We start from the raw sequence: 27,414 nt of genomic DNA, 5'->3' as shown, positions 1-27,414 counted from the left end.
TGCATACATTTTTCAAATGATAATTCACTCTACCCAACCCCCTTCCCACCCCCCCACAAGGCCGATTTATTGAAAAAAGCACCTTATATGGTAATACTGCTAACACACCGTCAGCTGGCCTTTTTAGGGACTCTGCTTAAAGAAGATCCGCCTCTGGGGTTTTATATTGCTCTGGTATTTATGCCAAAGACACACCAGCCCTCAGTCACTGGGAGAAGGACCTCTCATACACTCGGTGAGTACTGTACAGCTTCTGCCGTCTCTGTCTTTCTGGGGCTGCCGGACCCCTGGGTGCAGGAGGCGCCTCCAGATTGGCCTGGCTTCTGTGACGCTGGCCCAGGTCACACGTCAAGACCCTCGGTGTGCAACTCTGCCTACAAGCACACTGCTGCCTGCCAGGAAAAGGTATTTCTGGCCATGGGGCATCCTGGGGCAGGAACAGCCTGGAACGGGACTCCCTGCCCTCCTAACTGGGTGGTGGGTGGGATGTGTCACCTGCGGTCTCTGCTCTCACTGCTCATCAGAGCCAGCGCAGATCTACACCCATGAGGTGTGCTTTGTCGTGGCTCAGAATGCCTGGGAGGCTGTTTTAGGGGAACAGACGCTTTTCAGAGAAATGACTTCTGCTCGGGACATTTAAATCCAAACCAGTTATGGCCCCTGTGTCTGTGTCTACTGGGGATGGGTGAGTATTTTCTTCAGACCCCCACGGGTCTCTCTGATTCATACTTGGCTAAGCGTTTTCTCACCCTTGAAAGCTCCAGGGTCATTGGAGGATGCAAAAGGTGGAGTGGAGTGGAGTAAGTGTCCTGGGGCATCATGAGGTTTTAGGGCTGGAAGGAAGTGGAACCATCTAATTCGTTCTCTGATGAGGACACTGAGACCTTAGAGAAGTTAAGCAACTTGTACAAAAGACCCACACCTGGCTGTGAAACCACCCATCAATGCCATCATCTTCCCCCAACGACACACACACAGACACAAGAGCATAAATAATTAAGAGGAAAATAGACAAAGGGGCTGTGTCCGCTTTTGCAAACAGAGTCTGCTAACATTACAGCTGAGGCTGGCTGGGGTAGTGATTTACAGCTGAGGCTGGCTGGGGTAGTGATGCAGGCCTTGGAGGCAGACTCCCCAGCTACCAAAGTTACCTCAATTTCCTCACCTGTAAAATGGGTGTAATGGTAATAATACCTATCTGGCAGTGCTGTTGTGAGGATTAAATGAGATAATATATGTATACAGTGCTCAGGTCAACACTATCAGGGCCTGGCCCTGAGTGCTCAAACTTTAAAAATCACCTGGACAACTTGTTAAAACACAGATTGCTTTGTTGCCTCCCACCCCAGATTTTGACTCAGTAGACTGGGGTGGGGCCTGATAATTTCCATTCCTGATAAACTTCAGGGGATGCTGAGGCTGCTGGTCTGGGACCACACTTTGCATAGGGAAGCTGTAGCACTTGCTTTTATTATTTGAATGGGTTTAGACCTTGAGGTTAGCCCTTGGGCTGCAGCAAGACAGAGATTCCTGTGACAGAGATGCATGGGCACTAGAGAAACTCTAATGAGCAGAGATTCTACATGTTACGCCTGGGAAACCAAGATGGGCAGAATGATATCATGACCTTGAAGCTAGATTTCTTTCTTCCTTCCCTTTGTTCATTCTGACAACATTTATTGAGCACTTGTTATGTACCAGGCACTGTCTCTGCTCCTTAGGGACAGTGTAGGGGCTTCTGCAATCACTGGGAGAGATAGATGAGAACCATGGAGAAGATAAATATATGAAAGGGGTAAAGCACAGGAGGAGTCCCTCACCCAGCCCAGAAGTTATCAGGGAAGGCTTTCTGGAGGAAGGGGTACCTGAGCTGGGTCCTGAAGTAGGGGTAGTTCCAGGACAGAGGGAGCATGGTCTTTGGGACTTTTTAAGGAGCTCAACTCCACTGAATATAGATTTCAAGGCAGGAAGCAGGGAAAGCTAAGGTCAGAGGGGCAGGCAGGGCCAGATTACTAGGGATTGGGCAATGGGGCACAACAGAAGGATGATAGCAAGAGGTCTGCCCTCTAAAGGGACTGCTCGGGCAGCTGTGAGGGGAGTGGACTGGGCAGGGCAAGAGTGCTACAGCAGTGCAGTGGCCCCAAGTTGGTGGCTGGAGCTGCATGGAGGCAGAAATAAGAGGGCCTGGGGATTGGTTGGGAGGGAGGAGGAAGCAGTCAGGGTGTTGGGCTTGGGTTCCATCCCGGGTGGGTGGTGCAGATCTCTGAGGGGCCATTCCAGTCAAAGGACGGTGATGAGGACAGCAGTCTCAGAGGTGGAGTTGAGGTGCCAGGGCATGGGGTGTAGATGCCCCATGGGCTCTGGAGCTCAGGAGAGGGGTTGGGACTAGAGCTGAGCAGGGGGAGAGAGTGAGTGGCCGAGGTAAAAGCCAAAAGAGCAGTTCCAAACGGCAGATTCCTGAGGATCAGAAATATTGCTAGCCAGAAGCCATTTGTTTTTGCTCTTTGCAGTACGCGGGCCTCTCACTGCCGCGGCCTCCCCCGCCGCGGAGCACAGGCTCCGGACGCGCAGGCCCAGCGGCCACGGCCCACGGGCCCAGCCGGTCCGCGGCATGTGGGATCTTCCCGGACCGGGGCACGAACCTGCGCCCCCCGCATCGGCAGGCGGACTCCCAACCACTGCGCCACCAGGGAAGCCCCAGAAGCCATTTTTAATTTAATTAGTGTATATTAACCAAGTCGAGATACCCCGAAGTTAATAAGATGTGCTGCTAGAATTTTCCACCATAGGAGTGTTTCTTGTGAAGTCATTGTATGGATATATGTGTTTGCAGATTATAATAGGCAGCACTTACTTGTCATTTGAAGCCCTCACTCCAAGATGTTTCCCCAACTAATATTTGAAATCTCACTATCTGAGAGGCCCTCCTTTTAGGACTCAGACTTTCCCCTAAAATGAAAACGTCCTTGGGAGCTGGCATAAATTCAACCTTCCCTTCAATAATCGTTGATTGGTGAAGTGGATCAATTCATCTCCTTCCGGTATGGTAGGCTTCATCCGGGGGGCAAGCTCTAATGGAGAAGAGTAAGAGAGATCATAAGAATTATTATTTTTGCAGCCCTTTACAAAAGGGGCTGGCAAACTTTTTCTGTAGAGGCAAGATAGTAAATATTTTAGACTTTGTGAGTCTAAAGGTCTCTGTCACAGCTACTCAACTCTGCCATTGTACCGGAGCAGCCATGGACAGTATGTAGTGAATGGGTGTGGCTGCGTTCCAATAGAACTTTATTTATTATTTGATTTTCATATAATTTTCTTGGGTCATAGAATCTTATTCTTTGGCTTTTTTGCAACCATTAAAAAATGTCAAAACCATTCTTAGTTCGCGGACCTCACAAAAACAGGCGTAGGTTTGCTGACCCTGATTTAAATTGATTTCCAATTTATAAAGCACTTCATTTCCATTATTTCATTTGATCCATTATCGTGGGAAACGAATGTCACCATTTCCATTTTACAGTTGAGGAAACTGGAGGCCAAAGAGGGAGCCGTGGGACTTCGCCATGGGAAGGGGTGCCCAGAGGGAGGAGAGCAAAGAAGGAAGGGCAGGAGAGAACTCTGAAGCGAAACCCTTCTCCTTCAGAGTGAGGGTAGGGGGCTCTCATCTTGTCCTCATGTTTGCTTGGGGGTGGCCAGGGGGATGCGTGGGTGAGCAAATTCTTTGTGCTCATTATGTCTTTGGATTTTGGCCACTTTTCAGAGAGGAGCGGGGAGCTGTGTTTCTAACTCTGTGAAATCCTCAATGAAGCCCAGATGTAGTACGTGCTGAAAGAGCCAGAACAGTGCACTCGGCTTTCTGCGAGTGCAAAGTGGTGTGACCCAGGAAACCACAGTGACGTTGGCTCTGGTTCAGTTGACACGCTCAAGTCTAGCCACAAATTACCAGCAAGTGGCTGAGTGAAGTTTAGAATTTCCCCTGGCAGAGACATTCCAGGAGAGCCTGGCTCCAGGGCCCAAGTCTTCTCCCCGGGCAGCACAGCACAGGCCACGCCAAGCTCCACTCCAGGCCAGCTGTCTCAGCTGCTGGGAAACAAAGTCCAACGTTCTTTCTTACTATGGGTGGGGAACTTCAAGGGGAGACAAAAGGGTTCACTGAAAAGCCAGACAGGCTTGAACTATAAGTCACAAGAGAGAGGGGACCCCAGAGGGAGACAGTCACAGAGGTGCAGCTTTGCCTCTTGGCCACCTTCTAGCTTTCGAGGTTGTTTTCTCCTCAAGGTGGACCACCTGCTAGAACAAGGAAACACAACTCTTTGTGACCAGCTTGTGAAGAAGACTGTCCCTGTGTGGTTCTAAATCACGCCCACATGACCGAGCAGCCCTGAGACTGGCCTGTGGGGACTCGAGCTCAGCTTGCAGGGACAGGGGCAGAGCAGATCGTCAGGGGAAGGCCAGGAAGGTGGTGGGATCGCCATCCAACATACACTGAGCACCTACTACGTGCTAAACACCGATGCAGGGGCTGTAAACATAAATCTAGACCTAGGCATGGCATAGGAGGGGCTCAGAGGCTCAGAGAGAGAAAAGAACACAGGCCCTTTTGTTTTAGGGCTTTTGCTGCCAACGGTGCTAGAGAGACAGAGAGGCAGAAGCAAAAACACCAAACATGGAGAAGTTGTGAGGGTTTCACTGAGGTGGTGGGGAAGGTGCAAGCCCAGGCTTCGAAGCCTGTCCTGGGCTGAGGCCAGCCCTGCCTCTCCCAGTGAGGAGCCGGAGAGCTAAGTCCTTTCACTTCTCTGAGACTTGGTTTCCTTATCTGTAAAATGGAACTAAAAATATCTTCCCTCAGGGCTTTTGTGAGGATTAAATAGATAATGTATGTGAAAGGCTCCCAATTTTTAAAAATTAAAAATACATTTTTACCAAAAATGGAAGCACAGAACATGTTGTGTTTCACCTAACAGAGCAGCTTGCACTTTTCCCAGGATATTAAATATTCCGCTCTCTCTGTCGTAAGGTTTCTGGAACCTAGTTTAGAAACCATTTTATTTATTACTCAATAACTTTTTTTCGCATTAAAGTTGGCCAAATCTTTGCACTCACCCATGAGTGTTTCCCAAGGATAAATTCCTAGAAGTGTCTTTGTGGAGTTAAAAGATATGTACACTTCTAAGGCTTTTGATAAGTAGTTTTGAATTCCCCTTTAGAAAAGTAGTACAGTTTGCCCTGTCAGCCGTGAACGGGGGCCCACCTTCCCACAGCTCTGCTGGCAAGGGTGGCCCTAAGAACCGGACACAGCGCTCTGGCCGAAGGTGGGGCTAGCTTTTATCATGGCTCCAGGACACTGCAGACTGTCGACAAGACCCCAGGTCCTGCTCACAGAGGCTGAACGAGAGCTTTCACAGTTTGGTTATCTAGACTCACATCCGCACCCTCATATTTATCCTATTAAATTTAATCTTAGTGGACTCAGTTCATTTTCTCTGCTTTTTGAGATCTTTCGGATTTCGATTCTTCCAGCCAACGTGTGTGTTTTATCTGGACATTTGATCAGCATGTACTCTATATTTTCATCCAACTCATTTATAAACATGTCACATGAGAAAGGATCAAGAGTGGAGCTCTGAGGCATATCATTGCCTCCAGGTTGACAGTGACGTATCAATTAACACCTTTCAGCGACAATAACTCAGGCAGCTGTAAATATGCCTAACTGATTTATTGTTCAGCCCACATGGCTTTATCAATAGGGATATCATGGGAGAATTTGTCAGATGCCAAGATCAAGTGAAGCTCAATGTCTCCCGCCTTCTCCTGCATTTCCAGCCGGGGGTCCTGTAGAAAAAGGGAGGCTGGCAGTCTGCCAACACTTGTTCTTGGTAAACCCTAATCAATTTCAAGAAATCACTGCTTCTGTTTTTTAATTTAGTTATTTTTATTTTATTTAGTTTTGGCTGTATTGGGTCATCGTTGCGGTGTGCGGGCTTCTCGTTGTGATGGCTTCGCTTACTGAGGAGCACGGGCTCTAGTCGCACGGGCTTCAGTAGTTGTGGCTCGCGGGTTCTAGAGCGCAGGCTCAGTAGTTGCGGCGCACGGGCTTAGTTGCTCCGCCGCATGTGGGATCTTCCCAGACCAGGGATTGAACCTGTGTCCCCTGCATTGGCAGGTGGATTCTTCTTTTCTTTAATTTTTTTAGTTATCATATTCCAACTTTATTGTCATCAATAAAATACCAATTAATATTTTTTTTCTTTTCTAGACAAATACTCCCATATAGCCTACTAACTTCAACACAGGACACCTCTAGCACAACAAGAGTCTATCCTATTTGAACAAAATTCCTGGGATTCACTTTCCTTAGTAAAATTCACTGTTTTTATGTTATGGCTAGTCTAACTCCAATATCCCACTACCACCACCTCCCCCTGCCACCCCCAAAGCCTTTGAAAACAACAGAAGGGGGAAAAAATGTTTTAAAATTCTAAAATTTTATATTCTATTTCCCTCTGAATTGCTTGGAAGAAGCTTACTTTTTTTTTGAATTTTATTTTATTTATTTTTTATACAGCAGGTTCTTATTAGTCATCAATTTTATACCCATCAGTGTATACATGTCAATCCCAATAGCCCAATTCATCACTCCATCCCCACCCCCCCACCCCCGCCACTTTCCCCCCTTGGTGTGCACATGTTTGTTCTCTACATCTGTGTCTCTATTTCTGGGCAGGCAGATTCTTAACCACTGCGCCACCAGGGAAGCCCACTGCTTCTTTAATAGTGCTTTCTTTAATAACACCTTCTGGAAACCTGCCTAATTTGCATATCAAGATTATCTGAGGTTTTAGATATCTGCCTTCTTTCCCTTTTTGAATATTGGAACAACATTTGCCATCTCCATCTCCTGACATCTCTCCATTTCTCCATTGGTCTAACATGGCAGAAGGTTAAGGATCTTCCCTGCAATCCAGAAACTGTTCAGACCAGAGACAACATTGTTTTGAACAACTAAGTACTTTCCTTCAATCTCCACCTCATCTCAGACCAGTGTCCTCTCACCAGTGTTTGTTCTACCTTTGTTATTCTGAAAATCCTTCTCCTTGACATCCATTGATTCATTCACTCATTCATCTGGGTAAAAAAAGGTTTAAGAGCCCACCCTGTGCCAGACATTGTGCTAGGCTTACAGAAGAATCGCTGGAGAACAGGACAGGCCCAGCTCCTGCCTTTACAGAGCTACAGATGAGCCCAGATGTGCAGAGTTGATCATTGCTGGGACAAGTTCAAGGTGCTGTGGGGCAAAGACGAAGGGCCACTAACTGAGACCGGTGGGCCAGAGAGACTGAAAATGCAGTGTTGATGCAGAGGCCTGACAGGGGATGGGAGTCAGTAGCAAATAGGTTGGGGGAAGGGTGTTCTAGACCCTGTGTCTAAAGGGCCAGAAGGGAGACAAGATGACATATTCAGAGAATGGAAAGGAACTCCACATAGCCAGAGTGAGAAGGCCAAGGGGGGGTCAGGGGGGAGATAAGCCTGGAGACATAGGCAGGGGCCAGACCCTGTTGGGCCTTGTAGGCCAAGGGCGAGAACTGGGACTTTATCACTTTGAACATGGGTGATCGTGAGGATCAGCAAGGACAAGCAGAGCTGGATTCAAGAAGTCACAGTGGGCCTGTCCCCTAGTGTGCATGCTGCTTTGAATATAACAGGCAAGGGCTTCCTTTTAGCCTGCAAACTGTGTGAATAAGCTTCTGCTCAGTCTCTAGGTAGCCTTTCTGACCTCCCGTTCTCAGGCTGTGATTCTGTCTCCTCTTTGCTTTGGTCATGGTATTTGCTGTCCTCCTTCCACGTAAGGGTGTTGGAGGACCAGCATCCCAGGTGTCTAGGGCAGCTCTCTTCTTCCCCTCCTGCCGCTCGTTCCAAATGAAGCTTGGTGGGCTGTCCTCTGCAGCCACCTTCTCTCTCCATGCCTCTCTTCTCTGGACTCCCACCTCCCCCGGAGCTGGGACCCTCCCCACTTCCACTCTGCCCCACTGAGGGGCTTCTCAGGCTGGAAGGCAATCCACACACCATCTCCTGAGCTGCCATTGCTTCTCTTGCTTCACCAAGTGCCAAGAATTTGTCAGGTGTGGTCTTTTTACACTGCCCCTCACCCAAAGAAAGAAAACCTGCAACAGATATTAGAAAAATTCATTCCCTCATCACTTTGCAGTCGTCCCAATTCAGATATCAGCATTGGAGGAAGGACTTCTCTGTTTTTCTCCATCTGAAGCAACAGAGACAGTGAGTCCCATCACGAATTCTCTCACTTTCCTCTCTCCTCTCAGGTTGCCCTGTCCTCCTCAAGGGGCTCCTACCCTTAGGATTGTACATTTTCACCTGCATCTTTTTTTCCTTAATGATATGTATGATTGATTTTAATTATAAACTATACATGGATACAGTCTCCTTGTTAACAATTAAAACATTACAGCACTTCTCCTGATTTTAATTATAAACTATACATGGATACAGTCTCCTTGTTAACAATTAAAACATTACAGCACTTCTCCTCTCCTCTCCTCTCCCCTTCCCACTTCCAGGTAACCACTATGATCAGTCTTAGACTTTTTTTTTCCAGAACTTTTTGCTATGTGTTCACATCCACACAAAAAGAAAATTACGGAAAATGCACAATATTGTTTTGTGCTCTTAAAAGAACTCATAAATGGTTTTATGCTGGACATTCTATTCTGCAACTTGCTTTGTTCACTCAGCAGAATGGTTTCGAAATCTATCCACATTAGTCGACGTCGATCTGCCTGGCCCTTCTCTTAACCTCAGTACAGTATCCCACAAGGAACTTTTGGATAGTACCAGATTGTGTGTTGGTGTGTTTCTCTGATTAAAGAGTGCCAGTGTTCCCACAACTTTGCCAACACTTATAATAAAACTTTGAATCTTAACAATACGATGGGTGAAAATGGTCTTATTTCATTTGCATTTCCTGATAGCTAGTGAGGCGGAACATCTTTTCATGTAATTGTTGGGTGTTTGCATTTCATTTTGTCAATTATCTATTCATAGTCTTTTTATTTTTCTCTTTTGGGCTATTTACTTCTTTCTTATTGATTTGTAGGAGTTCTTTTATATAGCAAATAGTAACCCTTAATTATGTTTACTGCAAATTTTTTCAATTCCTTTTCTAAACTTCAAGTCTTTAGAGATTCTTTCCATTGGATTAATGCTTTGTAGTCATTTCAGGTCTTCGAGAGGCAGGTGGATTAATTTGCTAGGGCTGCCATAATAAAGTACCACAGATTGGCTTAAACAAGGGAAATTTATTTTTTCACAGTTCTGGAGGTTAGAAGTCTGAAGTCAAGGTATCAGCAGGGCTGGTTTCTCCTGAGGCCTCTCAACTTGGCTTGTAGATGATTTGTCTTCTTGCTGTGTCTTCACATGATCTTCCCTCTGTGTGTGTCTGTGTTCCAATTTCCTCTTATAAAGATACCTGTTCTATTGAATTAGGCATACCTGACACCAGTCATATTGGATTAATGACCTCATTTTACTTTAATTACCCCTTTAAAGGCCTTATCCCCAAATACAGTCACACTCTGAGGTACTAGGGTTAGGACTTCAACATAGAAATTGGGGAGTAAACAGTTCAGCCCAAAACAGTAGGGTAGAGGGAAGAAGCCCAAATGCCAGAGAGTAAGGGGCCAGGCCCATACCTTCCCTCCTGGAACTAGGTCCTGGTTGCCGATGGGGTCAGGCCCCAAGACAGCCAAGAATACTGTCTCCAACGTGATTTTGACAAGTGGCCAATTACCTCTCTTCTCCCCAGTTCCCTAGGTGCTCTAGCCCCTGGTTCACTCGGCCAGACTCACCATGTGTGAAGAGGAGACCACTGCGCTCGTGTGTGACAATGGCTCTGGCCTGTGCAAGGCTGGCTTTGCAGGAGATGACGCCCCCCGGGCTGTCTTTCCTTCCATTGTGGGTCGTCCTCGCCACCAGGTATATGTTCATCTGGACCCAAGGCTTTGAGTTAGTAGGAGGACGCACTGCACTGTGGAGTCTATGCTGAGCTGCACGCGTGTGTGCGTGTGTGTGGGTGCTAAGTAAGGTAAGGTAAGAGGAAGACGTGTATGGATTGGCCCTGTTCTCTCAGAAAATGACATTGTTTTAGGACAGAGAAGAGAGACAAGAAATTCTCTGCCTTCCCTCCTGCCATCTCCACATTCATTGGTATCTGCCTCACCCTGTCTCCTTCAGTCCGGTTTCCAGGGGAAGAAGGACATTTTCCCTATCTTTAACCTTCTTCAGAGACCCTCCAATACCTGAATTCCTCTAAGTGGAGCTCTCGGCCAATTCTGTTCTCCTTCCTTCTCTTTTGCATTGCAGGGTGTAATGGTGGGAATGGGCCAGAAAGACAGCTACGTGGGGGATGAGGCTCAGAGCAAGCGAGGGATCCTAACTCTCAAATACCCCATTGAACACGGCATCATCACCAACTGGGATGACATGGAGAAGGTATTGGTGGACACCCCCTTTAGTGTGCTCATTTTAACATCATCAAGACCCACCCTCTGCCCTGTCAACTCTTCCTCTGCAATGTTTCTCACATCCTTCTTTCCTTCCTGTCCATCCCCCTGGGCATTCCCCAGCCTCAGCTGCCAACATCTCTCACTAGACGATTCCAATGGCTTCCTGACTGATTTCTTTGTCTCCTGCCTCACTCACCTAATTCATTCTCTGCACTTCTGCAAAGCTTGTCTTTCTAAAAACAGACCAGATCATGTCACTCATCTCCTCAGACTCTTCACTAACCAACAGTAGGTTCCTAACTCACTGTCTGGCGTTTGAGGACCTGGTCCCGCCTAAGTCCCAGCTTTATCCTTTCCAGCTTTCACTCCAGCGCAGTGCTTATCCTTCTTTAAAATGCGTTGCTGCTTCCAGAAAGGCAAATAGCTTTCTCCCCTTTATTTTCCGTCATGACCTCAGATAGGTGCATTGATGCTATATTAGTATGATGCTTCTCTAGTGAAAAATTTAAATAGGAATCTCTACCGGTTTCTAGAAGCTTTTTTCATGTCAGAAGATGTTGAGGGGTCGCCTTCCCTGGCAGCCCAGTGGTTAGGACTCCGCACTTCTGCTGCAGGGGACGGGAGTTCGATCCCTGGTCTGGGAACTAAGATCCCGCGTGCCACGTGCCCCCCCCAAAAAAGATCAAACTCTCACTAGATACCTAGGAAATATTAATATCAGGAACAAACCACCTGTAAATGATAAATGAAAATAAAATACTTTAAAAAAAGAAGACGTGGGGGGTAATTTTTTTTTTTTTTTTTTGCGGTACATGGGCCTCTCACTGTTGTGGCCTCTCCCGTTGCAGAGCACAGGCTCCGGACGTGCAGGCTCAGCAGCCATGGCTCACGGGTCTAGCCGCTCTGCGGCATGCGGGATCCTCCTGGACCGGGGCACAAACCTGTGTCCCCTGCATCGGCAGGCGGATTCCCAACCACTGTGCCACCAGGGAAGCCCGGGGGGTAATTTTTAAATGGTAGTTTGTGTTCCACAAAATCACGTGCAAAATGCTAATAGAGCCTTTCTAATATTCTTTTTTTAATTGAAGTATAGTTGCTGTATAATATTTCGAATATTCTTTTGATAAATTCCACTGACAGTTGTCTGAGAATTCTTGTTTCTGCAATGACTGTCTTTTGAAATGTAATAGAGGGCTTATTGAGCAGACTGCAACTGGGAATAAAGAAAGCTGATTTGAAATCTGTAATACACATATACTTTTCTCTAAACCCTAGATTCAATTTCTCTAAACCCTAGATTCAGTCACTCTGAATGTGACATAAATAGATAAAAATACAATAGCTCTTGCTTCACTCCGTGGGATGGTTAAGAGCACAGACACTGGAGTCAGTGGCAGGGAGATCTAGGAGCAAATCCCTCCCTCTAAGCCTCAACTTCCTTATTTGTGGAAATAAAAATACTTTCTTCATTAGGTTGCTTTGGAGGTTGAACTAGGCAAATATTTAGTATAATCCCAAGGCATGGAACATACTTAATGCTCCATACGTGGCACATATTATTATATTTCTAATGATATCTAATTTGAAAACATAATAGACAAAATATTTTATTCACAGTAGTAATATGAACTCTTTAAAGAAACCCCTAAAATATATTCTGTGCCTTAAAAGAAAAACTGAATAGGATAAAGCTGTCAAATCTTCTCAAATTAATTTATAGGCTCATTGCCATTCTAACAAAAATCTCACAATTTTAAAAATTGTATATATTTAAGGTATACAACTTGATGATTTGATATGTGTATACATTATGTAATAGTCACCATATTCAAGCTAATTAACATATCTACTACCTCACATAGTTTGTGTTTTTTTTTTTTTCCCTTGCAGTGAGAACATTTAGGATTTACCCTCTTAGCAAATTTCAAGTATACAGGACAGCATTGCTATCTTTAGTCACCATGCTAATATATTAAGTTAGATCTCCAGAATTTACTCATCCCACATAATTGACACTTCGTATGCCTTGACTAAGATAGCCTCTCTTTTCCCTTCCCCCAGCTCCTAGTAGCTACCGTTTTACTCTCTGCTTCTATGAGTTTGGCTAGAAATATCACGAATTTTAATTATGCAAGATCATAAAGTGTGGAAAAATAAATAAGACAAAATTTATGAGAATAAAATGAATAAGAAAAACTATGAGAGGAGACTTGCTATATCCAAATAGTAAAATATAATATAAAGTTATAAAAATTAAAACAATTTGGTACCAATACAGAGGTAAAAAAGAAATACATGGTAAATGAAACTTCCAAGACCAGAGGGTAGAGAAGGATTCAATAATTCAATGAATTATTCTGTGACAACCAATTCATTATTTGGGGCATAGGGAATCTGTTTATGGCCATTACTTCATACAATTTCATCAAACACATATCAATTGAATATGAAAGTTAAATATAAAAATTCAAATGATAAAAAATACAGTATAGTAAGTGTGAGTATTTATCAAATTTCTGGTGAAAGAAGAGAAAAAGAATGACAAATGTAAGGGCTTCCCTGGTGGCGCAGTGGTTGAGAGTCCGCCTGCTGATGCAGGGGACACGGGTTCGTGCCCAGGTCTGGGAAGATCCCACATGCCGTGGAGTGGCTAGGCCCGTGAGCCATGGCCGCTGAGCCTGCGCCTCTGGAGCCTGTGCTCCACAACGGGAGAGGCCACAACAGTGAGAGGCCCGCGTACCGCAAAAAAAAAAAAAAAAAAAAAAAAAAAAAAAAAAAAAAAAATCCCAAGAATGACAAATGTGACTTCTTAAAAATCATAACTTCTAGTGTGTGAAAAACAAAACCAAATTTAAAAGGCAAACAACAAATTGCAAAAAATATTCACAAGTGCAAAAGAGGATTAATACAAACAACTAATGTAAATTGATAATTAAAAACACAGTCTCCACCAGACAAATAATCAAGGGACATGACCAGATAATTGGCCAAATAGAAATTATCAAAAGTTGAAAATCTGAAGAAGTTTAAACATATTTGAAAAATTATTTAAAAACTTATTTAAAAATTCAAAGTAAAACAACTAGGTATTAATTTTATCTATCAAATTATTTCATATTAAGAGTGAGAACACTGAATGCACTTAAGAGTGAAACAGGCAATTTCTATTCTGAAGTAAAGACAAACTTAGCCTCTTTGTGGGTGATAGAAACCAAAAAGTTTTCCAATTGCCATACTCTTTAGTTCAGTAATTCCATTCTTAGAATTTTTTTCTTTGGAAAACATCCTGAATAGAAAAAATAAAATGTAATATGTACAAAGATAGTTTTCACAAGATTATTTATAAACAAAAATCAAAGATACCATGAATAGTAATGTGATTAAATATATGATGATGATGGTATATGATGAAATGTTTTGTAAACATTAAAAAAATTTTAGTTCAATTTATTGAAAATAAATGTTTACTATGGAAAAGAAAATTATTTATGTTACATTAACTGAAAAGTGACAGGAAACAAAATTGAACATAGAAGTGTAAGAGTAGTAAATAATAAATAAATGAAAGCGTATGAAGTAAATAAATGGTAGTAGTAATAAAATTTAAAATACATAAAGATGAAAGATCAGGGAGAAGAAAAAAGCCAAAGTGTTAACTATTTATTATTAAGTAATGGAAATATGAGAAATTTTAATTTCTCTTAAAAATACTTTCCTAATTTAAAAATTGTCAACATCCTTAACTTTTAAAGCACTTTATAAAAGCTTCCGAAAATGAAGTAAGATGAAGTGCAGATGCTTGGGCCCAACACCCAAAGATTCTTTTTTTTTTTTTACATATTTATTGGAGTATAATTGCTTTACAATGGTGTGTTAGTTTCTGCTGTACACCAAACTGAAGCAGCTATAAATATACATATAGCCCCATATCCCCTCCCTTTTGAGTCTCCCTCCCACCCTCCCTATCTTACCCCTCTCGGTGGTCACAAAGCACCGAGCTGATCTCCCTGTGCTATGCGGCTGCTTCCCACTAGCTATCTATTTCACATTTGGTAGTGTATATATGTCCATGCCACTCTCTCACTTCTTCCCAGCTTTCCCTTCCCACCCAAAGATTCTGACGTGTGAGCCTGGGATACAGCCTAGGAACCTGCACCTATAACAATTATCCCAAAGCATCCGGGGCCCACATTTGAGGAAATACTGACATCACATTATTAAGCCTAATTGCCATCTCCTTCATGTCTCCTGTGACACCTCTATAGCCCAGGGCCTCTGCTTGTGCCATTTGCTCTGCCTCAGATGCCCTGCTCAGTCTCTGGAGACCTTCCTTTGCTTTCAGGGCCTTCTCAAATCTCCTGGAAAACGAACTTCTCCTGCCTCTTCCTTCATTAAAATATGGACGTGTCTTGTATTTTGTCTTTTTGACTGCCTTTCTCCCTTCCAGACTTTGAAACTAAGATCACATTTAGCACCATCCTAGTACAAAGCCAGGGGTCCCTAAATACATGGGTACAATGGAATCAGAGGACCCTGTGCCTCACCTCTGAAGAAATCAAAGCCCTGTGTCCCTGCCACTCTTTGCCAAATTCCTCTGAAATAAAGCCTCCTGTTTGCTGTCCTGGATCACTAAAGAGGGAACAGTGCACAGCGGGAAGAAGTAACTTCCTCTAAATCAGTGATTCTCAACCGGGGCGATTTTGTCTCCCAGGGGCATTTGGCAATGTCTGGAGACATTTTTGCCCCTCACAGCTGGAGAAGTGCTACTGGCATCTAGTGGGTGGAACACAGAGATGCTGCTAAACTTCAGCCCCCCACAATAAAGAATTATTGAACTTAAAATGTCAAAGCGCTGAGGTTGAGAAACCCTGCTTTAAAGAACAGCCTGGTCAATAATAGACATTGACAGTTAATGCATATCTGTCAGCCTTCAGCAGGAGACAGTATACACTCAGCTGGGGTTCTGAAATTAATTTAAGGAAGGACTACTTACAGATGTGAGCAGGGTTAGGGAACCGGAAAGGGATGCAGAGGCGCTCAAGTACCAGCAACAGAGGGAAGCTCTTCCAGCTGGAAGGCTGAAGAGCAAGAGCAGCGTGACTAGAGCTCAGTGAGAGCTGGAGCCTGAGGAGGGGCTGCGCAACAGGAGCTGTGCTCAGGGAGGCCACAGTGTTGCCGGAAAATCACCCTGCCCTTCTCCCCCCTCCCACTCTCCAACCTCTTGCTGGTATCTTCTCTCAGCCAAGCACAGCCAGAAGCCAGAGAGCTGCAGAGGGCCTTGTCCCTCAGGGCACAAAGCAGGGGAGACAAGGGAGAGGTGTAAATAGGAGCCAAGGTCAGACAGAAATAATCAACACACTAAGTATATTGGCCCCAGGTCTGAGTCCTGTCTGGGGCCTTATTGAGAGGGAATATAACCTCTAAAGAGCAATCAATTCCCATGGCTGACAGGCCTCCAGATCCAGTCCATTCTGAGAACATTGTGCCATCCTCCCCCAGCATGGGCATGTCCATAGGAAGTCTCCAGCCCACTGGGAGTCTGCTGGACTCATCTGAATTTTGTCCCAACCAGATCTGGCACCACTCCTTCTACAATGAGCTGCGGGTAGCACCTGAGGAGCACCCCACCTTGCTCACGGAGGCCCCGCTAAATCCCAAGGCCAACAGGGAGAAGATGACCCAGGTAAGAGGCCAGGAAGACTTGAGCACTGGCACAAGAACACAACATGGCTGCTTGGCCAGATTCTTCCTCCCATTCATGCATCAATGAAACAGATTTTTTTTTTTTAACATCTTTATTGGGGTATAATTGCTTTACAATGGTGTGTTAGTTTCTGCTTTATAACAAAGTGAATCAGTTATACATATACATATGTTCCCATATCTCTTCCCTCTTGCGTCTCTCTCCCTCCCACCCTCCCTATCCCACCCCTCCAGGTGGTCACAAAGCACCGAGTCGATATCCCTGTGCCACGTGGCTGCTTCCCACTAGCTATCTACCTTACGTTTGTTAGTGTGTATATGTCCATGACTCTCTCTCACCCTGTCACAGCTCATCCTTCCCCCTCCCCATATCCTCAAGTCCATTCTCCAGTAGGACTGTGTCTTTATTCCAGTCTTACCCCTAGGTTCTTCATGACATTTTTTTTCTTCTTAAATTCCATATATATGTGTTAGCATACGGTTTTTGTCTTTTTCTTTCTGACTTACTTCACTCTGTATGACAGACTGTAGGTCCATCCACCTCATTACAAATAGCTCAATTATGTTTCTTTTTATGGCTGAGTAATATTCCATTGTATATATGTGCCACATCTTCTTTATCCATTCATCCGATGATGGACACTTAGGTTGTTTCCATCTCCGGACTATTGTAAATAGAGCTACAATGAACATTTTGGTACATGACTCTTTTTGAATTATGGTTTTCTCAGGGTATATGCCCAGTAGTGGGATTGCTGGGTCATATGGTAGTTCTATTTGTAGTTTTTTAAGGAACCTCCATACTGTTCTCCATAGTGGCTGAACCAATTCACATTCCCACCAGCAGTGCAAGAGGGTTCCCTTTTCTCCACACCCTCTCCAGCATTTATTGTTTCTAGATTTTTTGATGATGGCCATTCTGACCAGTGTGAGATGATATCTCATTGTAGTTTTGATTTGCATTTCTCTAATGATTAATGATGTTGAGCATTCTTTCATGTGTTTGTTGGCAGTCTGTATATCTTCTTTGGAGAAATGTCTATTTAGGTCTTCTGCCCATTTTTGGATTGGGTTGTTTGTTTTTTTGTTATTGAGCTGCATGAGCTGCTTTTAAATTTTGGAGGTTAATCCTTTGTCAGTTGCTTCATTTGCAAATATTTTCTCCCATTCTGAGGGTTGTCTTTAGGTCTTGTTTATGGTTTCCTTTGCTGTGCAAAAGCTTTGAAGTTTCATTAGGTCCCATTTGTTTATTTTTGTTTTTATTTCCATTACTCTAGGAGGTGGGTCAGAAAGGATCTTGCTGTGATTTATGTCATAGAGTGTTCTGCCTATGTTTTCCTCTAAGAGTTTGATAGTTTCTGGCCTTACATTTAGGTCTTTAATCCATTTTGAGCTTATTTTTGTGTATGGTGTTCGGGAGTGATCTAATCTCATACTTTTACATGTATCTGTCCAGTTTTCCCAGCACCACTTATTGAAGAGGCTGTCCTTTCTCCACTGTACATTCCTGCCACCTTTATCAAAGATAAGGTGTCCATATGTGCGTGGGTTTATCTCTGGGCTTTCTATTCTGTTCCATTGATCTATCTTTCTTTTTTTGTGCCAGTACCATAGTGTCTTGATTACTGTAGCTTTATAGTATAGTCTGAAGTCAGGGAGCCTGATTCCTCCAGCTCCTTTTTTCGTTCTCAAGATTGCTTTTGCTATTCGGGGTCTTTTGTGTTTCCATACAAATTGCAAAATTTTTTTTTTTTTTTGCAAAATTTTTTGTTCTAGTTCTGTGAAAAATGCCAGTGGTAGTTTGATAGGGAATGCACTGAATCTGTAGATTGCTTTGGGTAGTATAGTCATTTTCACAATGTTGATTCTTCCAACCCAAGAATATGGTATATCTCTCCATCTATTTGTATCATCTTTAATTTCTTTCATCAGTGTCTTATAATTTTCTGCTTACAGGTCTTTTGTCTCCTTAGGTAAGTTTATTCCTAGATATTTTATTCTTTTTGTTGCAATGGTAAATGGGAATGTTTTCTTGATTTCAATTTCAGATTTTTCATCATTAGTGTATAGGAATGCCAGAGATTTCTGTGAATTGATTTTGTACCCTGCTACTTTACCAAATTCTTTGATTAGCTCTAGTAGTTTTCTGGTAGCATCTTTAGTATTCTCTATGTATAGTATCATGTCATCTGCAAACAGTGACAGCTTTACTTCTTCTTTTCCGATTTGGATTCCTTTTATTTCCTTTTCTTCTCTGATTGCTGTGGCTAAAACTTCCAAAACTATGTTGAATAACAGTGGTGAGAGTGGCAACAGAATTTTTTTGAGAATTGCTCTGTTTGTAGTCCATGCCAGAACGTAAGGGAGGTGGGAGTGGGGTAAATAAGTACAGTTCCTACCCTTAATAATATTACAAACCATTTTGTGGACCAAGAGGTGCTGTGATTTCTGCCAGATAGTCTTCTATCCTGCATTGTTCTTTCAGATCATGTTTGAAACCTTCAATGTCCCTGCCATGTACGTCGCCATTCAAGCTGTGCTCTCCCTCTATGCTTCTGGCCGCACGACAGGTGAGTAGCCCTGTAACCCGTTCCCTTTCTGACTTGAGAGGGAGGAAGGGAAAGCTGGGCTCTTGCAGAGATTCCTGTTCAGAAGAATCAGTGGGACAGTCAAAGTCCAAGGAAAACCTTGGTTGGGGATAACAGAAGGGAAGCGCATGTAAAATGCAAATGCGAGAGTACCCAGTATAGCTGGAAAGAATTTACATGAACAAACCATGACTAGTACAACCTGCAAGGGCCATTTCCCTCACCAGTAGTTAGTCTGGGAGCTTGTACACTCTTTCCAACAATGCTAGAATGTTTCTGCTCATGAAGCAGCAATGGCAGAACCAATGATGTTGGATGTGTAAGTACGATGTGGCCTTGGTATAGAAAGGAGCTCAGGGAAACAGAGGGAACTTCAAAATAAAGTGATTTTTAATAGGGGCTTGACAGCTTGCATGAACATCTTTCTTTTTTTACATCTTTATTTGGGTATAATTGCTTTACAATGGTGTGTTAGTTTCTGCTTTATAACAAAGTGAATCAGTTATACATATACATATGTTCCCATATCTCTTCCCTCTTGCGTCTCCCTCCCTCCCACCCTCCCTATCCCACCCCTCCAGGTGGTCACAAAGCACTGAGCTGATCTCCCTGTGCTATGCGGCTGCTTCCCATTAGCTATCTACCTTACGTTTGGTAGTGTATATATGTCCATGCCTCTCTCTCACTTTGTCACAGCTTACCCTTCCCCCTCCCCATATCCTCAAGTCCATTCTCTAGTAGGTCTGTGTCTTTATTCCCATCTTACCCCTAGGTTCTTCATGACATTTTTTTTCTTAAATTCCATATATATGTGTTAGCATACAGTATTTGTCTTTCTCTTTCTGACTTACTTCACTCTGCATGACAGACTCTAGGTCTATTCACCTCATTACAAATAGCTCAATTTCGTTTCTTTTTATGGCTGAGTAATATTCCATTGTATATATGTGCCACATCTTCTTTATCCATTCATCCGATGATGGACACTTAGGTTGTTTCCATCTCCAGACTATTGTAAATAGAGCTACAATGAACATTTTGGTACATGACTCTTTTTGAATTATGGTTTTCTCAGGGTATATGCCCAGTAGTGGGATTGCTGGGTCATATGGTAGTTCTATTTGTAGTTTTTTAAGGAACCTCCATACTGTTCTCCATAGTGGCTGAACCAATTCACATTCCCACCAGCAGTGCAAGAGGGTTCCCTTTTCTCCACACCCTCTCCAGCATTTATTGTTTCTAGATTTTTTGATGATGGCCATTCTGACCAGTGTGAGATGATATCTCATTGTAGTTTTGATTTGCCTTTCTCTAATGATTAATGATGTTGAGCATTCTTTCATGTGTTTGTTGGCAGTCTGCATATCTTCTTTGCAGAAATGTCTATTTAGGTCTTCTGCCCATTTTTGGATTGGGTTGTTTGTTTTTTTGTTATTGAGCTGCATGAGCTGCTTGTAAATTTTGGAGATTAATCCTTTGTCAGTTGCTTCTGAACATCTTTCAAACATTCATTCATGTATTCATTGATTTGTCCATTTATTCATTCATTCAAATATTTTCCATTACTCCCTACCATGTGCCAAACACTACAGGCCATGGGCACACACTGTCAAACAAGACAGACCAGCCATTATGGAGCTAACAGCCTAGTGGAGGAGAGATAAAAGTAAAGGATAATTTCACTGCAGGTGATAAGGATGGTGATGGGGAAATATAGGTATATGCAGTTCTGTATCCCGTGCTTTGTGCTTGGTTTTATGCTGTGAACGTCATGTTCAGTGGCCACACGGTAGTCATTGTGTGATGGTTCCATGATTGATTGCTTGATTTTACCATTTCTCTATTGCAGGACCTTTAGGTTGTCTCCAATTTTTATTTTTTATTATAAAATATGTTGTGACCAACCTCCTTGTATAAGAGTAAGCTGCTGATCCCTGGATATTTATTTTGGATCTGGCTCTTACTGAATCATCTGATTAACTCTAGTCATTTCTCAGTTGGTTCTCTTAGGTCTTCTAAGTATACAACCACGTTATCTGCAAATAATGATGATTCTGTTCCCTTTTGATGATAGTACCTCTTATGTGTATTTTCTGTCATACTGCATTGGCTAGAGCATCCAGGACAATATTAAATAATAATAATATAGTAGCAATATTGTAGTGTTTCCCCATCAATTATGTGGCTGTTGGATCAGGAGAGATTTCTTATCACATTGAGAAAACTTATTTCCTTTCATGGTTTACTAAAAGTTTCATCAGTAAAGGACATTATTTTTTTTCAAGCTGGTTTCTATAGTCCTTTTAGCACTACACATGTGTTAGTTTGATGCCTGAAGGATATGCACATTATCCAGTCTCACTAAAGGACGTGCAGCCTAGATGCCAATTGACGTGTGCATTTTTGTGAAAGTGTTTCAAAGAATATAAGAAGAGGAGACATTTTACTTGCCTTCTAGTCTCATTTGGGAAAACAAACCGACATACACAAAAATTGATGTACACAAAACATATGATTGATAATTCTCACCATGGGTGAATTTTCTAGCTGCTAAAGAAAAATATGGTAGTTGAAGATCTTTTGGTAACAGGTCCCAGAAAGAGACAGATGAAAGAAAATACTAAAGGTTTTCATAGGTCTTATCCTCTCTGTCCTTAGGCATTGTCCTGGATTCAGGGGACGGTGTCACCCACAATGTCCCGATCTACGAGGGCTATGCACTGCCCCATGCCATCATGCGCCTTGATCTGGCTGGCCGCGACCTCACAGACTACCTCATGAAGATCCTCACAGAGAGAGGCTATTCTTTTGTGACCACAGGTACCCAGCCTCTTTCTGGACTTGACTTGAGCTCAGAACCAAATCTGATCTAGGACCAGAAATTCTCATGACTAATGAGAAGTCAGTGGCCCTGTGTCCTCAAACTCTTTTAGGGTAAACAGGGAGGCCCTAGGCTGGGGCTGGGCCCCTAGACCAGACCAGATAGTCAGGGCAGCCTTATTTAAGGAGGAATGTTCCCAACCAAGACACCTTGGGGAGGGAGACAAGGCTTAGACCTACTCATCCTAAGAAGCGCTTGGCTTTTCCCTCTTTTAAGTGTGCTTTCACAGCACTCCTTCGCTCCCCAGGGACCTGCTACCTCTGTCCATGTCCACACCAGAATCAGAGCTAGTTTTTATTCGGCAGAATGTTGGTAAGAATCTGGTGGCACATTTCATTACCTAGGGGGTTTATGGTTTGTCTGAGGACAAATGGAATAAGTAAGGTCTGAATTTCTAAGGGAAAGTGGCCCCCTGGGCAGGAAGAAGTTTTGGGTAGGAGTCTTCCTAGATTCTGTACACTCCCAGCATATAAGCCTCCATCTAGATGGGAAATGTGTCCTGAAAGGCCCTCAGGAAGGCCTGCAGCTTTGTCAGGGCTGAGTGATGAGAGCAAGACAAAAGCACATAAAAAGCTTTGCTTGGGAATCGAGATTTTGAACTTTCACTTTAGAAAGAGGAATGAAAACATTAACATTCATCTTGAGACTGAACCCAAAAGAGAAGGAAGAAGTTTTCATGGAGATCAAAATAGGACAAACAAACTAACAGAGCTGTGTATCTACTCTCCGTCATTTCTACTCTTTCTAGCCGAGCGAGAAATCGTGCGAGACATCAAGGAGAAGCTGTGCTATGTGGCCCTGGACTTTGAGAATGAGATGGCCACGGCAGCCTCCTCTTCCTCCCTGGAGAAGAGCTACGAGCTGCCAGATGGGCAGGTCATCACTATTGGCAATGAGCGCTTCCGCTGCCCCGAGACCCTCTTCCAACCCTCCTTCATTGGTGAGGCTCGGCCTGTCGTCCTGGCCAATTAGGAGGGCAGGGATGGAAAGAGAAACACCAGGAGTCACTCACACTGTTTATTGTTTATACTTAGCCTATATTTTTCCAGGAAGGACCAAAAATACATAAACAATACAACTAGATTAAAATCTAATTTTAAATATAAGGGTAAGGAAATCAAAATAAAGGAAAAGTGGGATGGGAATATAAACATGAAACTAAGAATAAGATTAAAACATAAAATATTTCTTGGATCCCTCAACATTTAAATCATGGGGTCTGAAACCTATAGCAGTAAACAGGGTGAGTTTGGGGATCAGACCTGGTTTTAAATCCTGATTCTGCTCGTTCAAGTGCTGTACCTTGGACATGTTACCTTCTTCAAAACTCAGTTTTCTTATCTATAAAGTGGAAATTATGATAGTACCTACTAGATAGGGTTGCCACAAGGATGAAATAAGATAATATTTAATACAAGGATAACTACTTTCTTGAGAAGAGAGAAAGAGAAGAGAAAGGCCTGTAAGCAAATGTTGACATATAGTGTAGTGGTAAATAGCAAACTGGACAAAGCGCTATAGGCCTAAGAAATCAAGGAAGGCTTCTCAGAGAAGGTGAATATTTGAATAGAACCTTGAAGAATGAGTGTCATTTTATGGTATCTGGGAATGGAAGGAGTGCAGAGTAGGGAATGGCGTGCAAGGCAAATGGAAAGGTATGTGCAAAGTGTGGAGGAGTGACAAGTCATATTCTATTTGGGCCATGATGGGTGAGGTGTGTGTGTCTGTGTGTCTGTGTGTTTGCACACAGAGGAAACGAGAGAGCCACTGGACCACACAAAGAGCATGGGGGTTAATCATATCAGCAATGTAGAGCCCCTGGAAGTTTTTAGACAGCAGAGTAGCAAAGTCAGTATTTCACTTTAGGAAGATTCCTCTATCTACAGTGTGGAATTATATCACATGGAAAAAAGACTGGAGATGGGGGACCCCAGGTAAGTGGGCATGAGCTGGTATGGCAGGCAGGGCCTTTTACTCTGGAAGATCTTGGTTCCAGACTAAGGTAGCTAGATGTCAACCAATAGGCAAAGATGATATGATGGGTATATCCATACAATGGAATATTACTTGGCTATAACAGACTGTAACATGGATGGGCCTTGCAAACCTTATGCTACGTGAAAGGAGCCAGACACAAAAGAACAAATATTGTATGGTTCCATTTATATGAGATGTCCAGAATAGGCAAATCTATAGAGACAGAAAATAGATTAGTGGTTGCCTAAGGCTGGGGAAGGAGTGCAGGGGAAAATGGAGAGTGTCTGCTGATGGGCATGGAGTTTATTTGGGGAGGATTAAACATGTTCTAAAATTAGATTGTGGTGATGGTTGCACAACTCTGTGAATACACTAAAAACTAGTGAACTATACACTTTAAAGGGGTGAATATTATGGTACATGAATTATATCTCAATAAATCTGTGAAAAAAGTGATACAATGAAAGTATTCCTTTAGAAATATTCATCAGGGAACAGTGTGAAAGATCAGTCAGAACTGGGGGAAACTCAAGGCAGGGCGATGACCAGTTAGAGAGTCTGATCTTATAATCCATTAGGGAGGTGACTGAGGCGAACCAGGGTAGCTGCATCAACAGAAAGGTCACCTGAGGAGCTGTAGGTGTGACATGGTGGATGCTGACTAGCTACTGCGATCTCTACTAGGCATGGAGTCAGCTGGAATTCATGAAACAACCTATAATTCCATCATGAAGTGTGACATTGACATCCGCAAGGATTTATACGCCAACAATGTCCTCTCTGGGGGTACAACCATGTACCCCGGCATTGCTGACAGAATGCAGAAGGAGATCACAGCCCTGGCCCCCAGTACCATGAAGATCAAGGTGGGTCCTGCCCTGGCTCCCTCCATCCTGTTCTTTGTACAAAGACCTGTGTACTTGGGAGATGCTCCGAGTCGGGCTGCCAGGCTTACAGCTTGGTGGCCTCCTGGGTGCTCCATCATTCTGGCCCGAGACAGATTTCACCTTGGGGGATTATGTTCTTTGGGCCCTCATAAGCAGGAGACACATTTAGCCTGGGCTCTCAAACACAATTTCATGGACCCCATATGAGAAGGAGGTGAAAGAATTTGGAATGGAGAGAAGTTGAGGGGCTTGAGGAGGAAATGAGGAGGGAAAGAGGGAAAGAAAAGAAGGAGACAACGCCACACCATCTTTAAACTTTAAAAAGGACTTGGGTGGGGCTTCCCTGGTGGCGCAGTGGTTGAGAGTCCGCCTGACGATGCAGGGGACGCGGGTTCGTGCCCCGGTCCGGGAAGATCCCACATGCCGCGGAGTGGCTGGGCCCGTGAGCCATGGCCGTTGAGCCTGCGCGTCCGGAGCCTGTGCTCCGCAGCGGGAGAGGCCACAACAGTGAGAGGCCCGTGTACCGCCAAAAAAAAAAAAAAAAAAAGGACTTGGGTGTCACCCCAGAGGAGGGTGAAAGTTCCAAAGAGAGAATGTTGGCTATAGGACAGGCTGCTGGTTCAAACTCACAGGAACATTCCTTGATTCCTGGACAGCCTCTGATGTGCTGTCTCATCTTGGTCACAGTCCTCCCACACAATGCTTCTCACTGCATAGGCCTCAACAGAACGGGAGCCCACCTGTCTTACCACTTCTCCCCAGCCTCTGGTCCCCAAGCAATCAGACAGACACTTTTAGGGCTTCTAGGAACTTTGCTACTACAGGATTAGAAAGAGTTAGGAGTAAAATAGAGATAACAGATAGGTTGAAAGTCACAATAAAGTCACAATAAAGTTGGTCTCTGGGGAGTAGGCCTGATCTGAGGAAGTGTATTCTCTATGTCAGTATTCTAAGAACCTTCTTCACAAAGGCTTTCCCCCTGCCTAGCAGATGGTGCTTGGCACAGGGAAGCAGAGCAGGCCACCAGAAAACAGGTGAGCAGCGGGCTCTTCTCACCCAGAGCCCATTGGAGCAGCCACGCTTACCGAGGTCTGCCGCATGGGGGGCAACGTGCCAGGCCTGGGGCAGCGGCTTTTTACTAGGATGACGTGTCAGGATACCACACCTGATTCTGATTCAGCAGGTCTGGGGTGCCCCCACCACTTACACTTACAAATGGACACCAATGATTTGATGCATATTCCAATTTATGAGCCACTGCCCTGAGTTCAATAACATTGCCGGCCTTCCAGGAGTTTAAGATCTGATCTGTAGACATGATCAATGGAAGAACAGCTTAAATAAGACCAGAGGAGGGGAAAGCACACTGCAGGCAGGGGAAACAGAGTGAGTAAGCAAAGATGGCCGGGGATGTGTGCAGGTACAAACACCCCAGCCATGTTGGACTAGGGGAGGTGAGGCAAGTTCCAGGATATGCAAGTGTGGAAGGATATGGAGTACGGTGGGAATGGGGCTGAGATTTAGGGCCTCCAGCCCAAGACAACCCAGAGTTTTCTCACAACTAGAACTACCCAGCAGTAAAATCTGTTACCTGCTTAATGGCTGTGCCAGTCCCTGAGGTATCTGTCAAAGGAGCAATGGGGTGACTTTTGTCTGCCTGAATAAGATAACTTCTAAAGACCCTACTTATTTAGCTATTCCATGATCTCTGCAATTTAGGAAATATGTAGGGAGATTCTTAGGAGACAAAAAAATCTATTTCATGTCTGGTTTGTTCTAGCACTAAATTCTTAGTCCCTTCAGAAACAGGAATTAGTTGAAGAGTCATGGTCCTTTGAGATATACTTTTAGGTGGAGTTCAAAGTTGTCTGACATGACAACCAATTTCTAAAGGCCAAGCTCAGGAATCCCAGTGGCATGTATGAATTTGAGAACTTCTCAGATACAAGAGACTATTGAGTAGACTGGCTTAGACTCAGGGATGGAGGAATCCCAGCCCAAGCTGCCCACGCATCCAAACTCTAGGCAAGAACAGAACAGCACTCCCCTTACAGATGTTTGTATTGGTTAGCTATTGCTGGGTAACAGCAACTATGAAATTTCAGGGCACGTAATAATAAGCATTTATTGCTCATGTATCTGCAGGTCAGCTGGGAGTCAGCTGATCTAGGTCAAGCTTGGCTAGATAGCTCTGCAGGCCCAGCCAACTCAGGTCAGGGGCACATCTCTCACTGTGGGGCCCAGGCTGAAGGTCCAGTAGCTCTTCAAGGGAAATTCTTCTCATGAAGACGGCAGAGACACAAGAGAGTGTGCCTACCTTCATGCCTGAAACACTTTTCTAGCCCCTGTGTCAAGTCTGCTGACATCCCACTGGCCAAAGCAAATACAGGGCCCAGCCCGAAGTCACAGGGTAGAACACTGAACTCTTCTCATGGAGGGGCAGGGGGATGGGGTGGGAGGAAGAGTGACAATCTGAGCAATAGTCTAATCTACCACAAGGTTTCTCCTGTTCCTCTCTGACCACAGAGGCTGTTCTTTTCCAGGACAGTCTGGCAGTGTGGTGAGATGATTCCTGGACCACCTTCCCTATTCCTTGGCGACCGATCATGATTCACCACATTTGCTCTTTGCAGATTATTGCTCCCCCAGAGCGGAAGTACTCAGTCTGGATCGGAGGCTCCATCCTGGCCTCTCTCTCCACCTTCCAGCAGATGTGGATCAGCAAGCCAGAGTATGATGAGGCAGGGCCCTCCATCGTCCACAGGAAGTGCTTCTAAAGTCAGAACAGATTCTCTGGGGGTCTCCTTGAGACTGCTCTGTTAACAATCATGAAACAGTAAAACCTACAAGCCTTA

General features: G+C 44.1%; 1 protein-coding gene across 5 annotated transcripts; it reads left to right on the top strand.

The window, feature by feature from the left end:
• The first annotated feature begins 124 nt into the window (after positions 1 to 124).
• Positions 125 to 27,414, top strand: ACTG2 (actin gamma 2, smooth muscle). 5 transcript variants are annotated; one of them, XM_033838390.2, is made up of 9 exons: positions 125 to 235; positions 9,824 to 9,993; positions 10,381 to 10,509; positions 16,096 to 16,206; positions 18,712 to 18,796; positions 21,473 to 21,634; positions 22,444 to 22,635; positions 24,357 to 24,538; positions 27,193 to 27,414. In XM_033838390.2, the coding sequence occupies exons 2-9, from the start codon at positions 9,868 to 9,870 to the stop codon at positions 27,334 to 27,336; spliced, it is 1,131 nt and encodes a 376-aa protein (XP_033694281.1). In that variant the 5' UTR covers positions 125 to 235; positions 9,824 to 9,867; the 3' UTR covers positions 27,337 to 27,414. The 5 variants fall into 5 exon arrangements, with proteins under 5 accessions (XP_033694281.1, XP_073647334.1, XP_073647333.1 ...); XM_033838389.2 differs by lacking the exon at positions 125 to 235 and adding an exon at positions 266 to 405; XM_073791233.1 differs by lacking the exon at positions 9,824 to 9,993 and having other exon boundaries at positions 163 to 235.

The sequence above is a fragment of the Tursiops truncatus genome, chromosome 14 (assembly GCF_011762595.2).
Source record: "Tursiops truncatus isolate mTurTru1 chromosome 14, mTurTru1.mat.Y, whole genome shotgun sequence".
Classification (NCBI taxonomy): Eukaryota; Metazoa; Chordata; class Mammalia; order Artiodactyla; family Delphinidae; genus Tursiops; species Tursiops truncatus.
Note: the sequence above shows the minus strand (reverse complement) of the source record. Positions and strands in the feature narration are given on the sequence as shown.

What these genes read in the sequence shown, in the direction of transcription:
- ACTG2 (XM_073791232.1), top strand. Translation starts at nt 181, where the DNA reads ATGCCAAAGACACACCAGCCCTCAGTCACTGGGAGAAGGACCTCTCAT. An exon ending in CTGCTGCCTGCCAGGAAAAG is followed by an intron (nt 406 to 10,380) that starts GTATTTCTGGCC and finishes TTTGCATTGCAG; the next exon opens with GGTGTAATGGTGGGAATGGG. An exon ending in ACAGGGAGAAGATGACCCAG is followed by an intron (nt 16,207 to 18,711) that starts GTAAGAGGCCAG and finishes TTGTTCTTTCAG; the next exon opens with ATCATGTTTGAAACCTTCAA.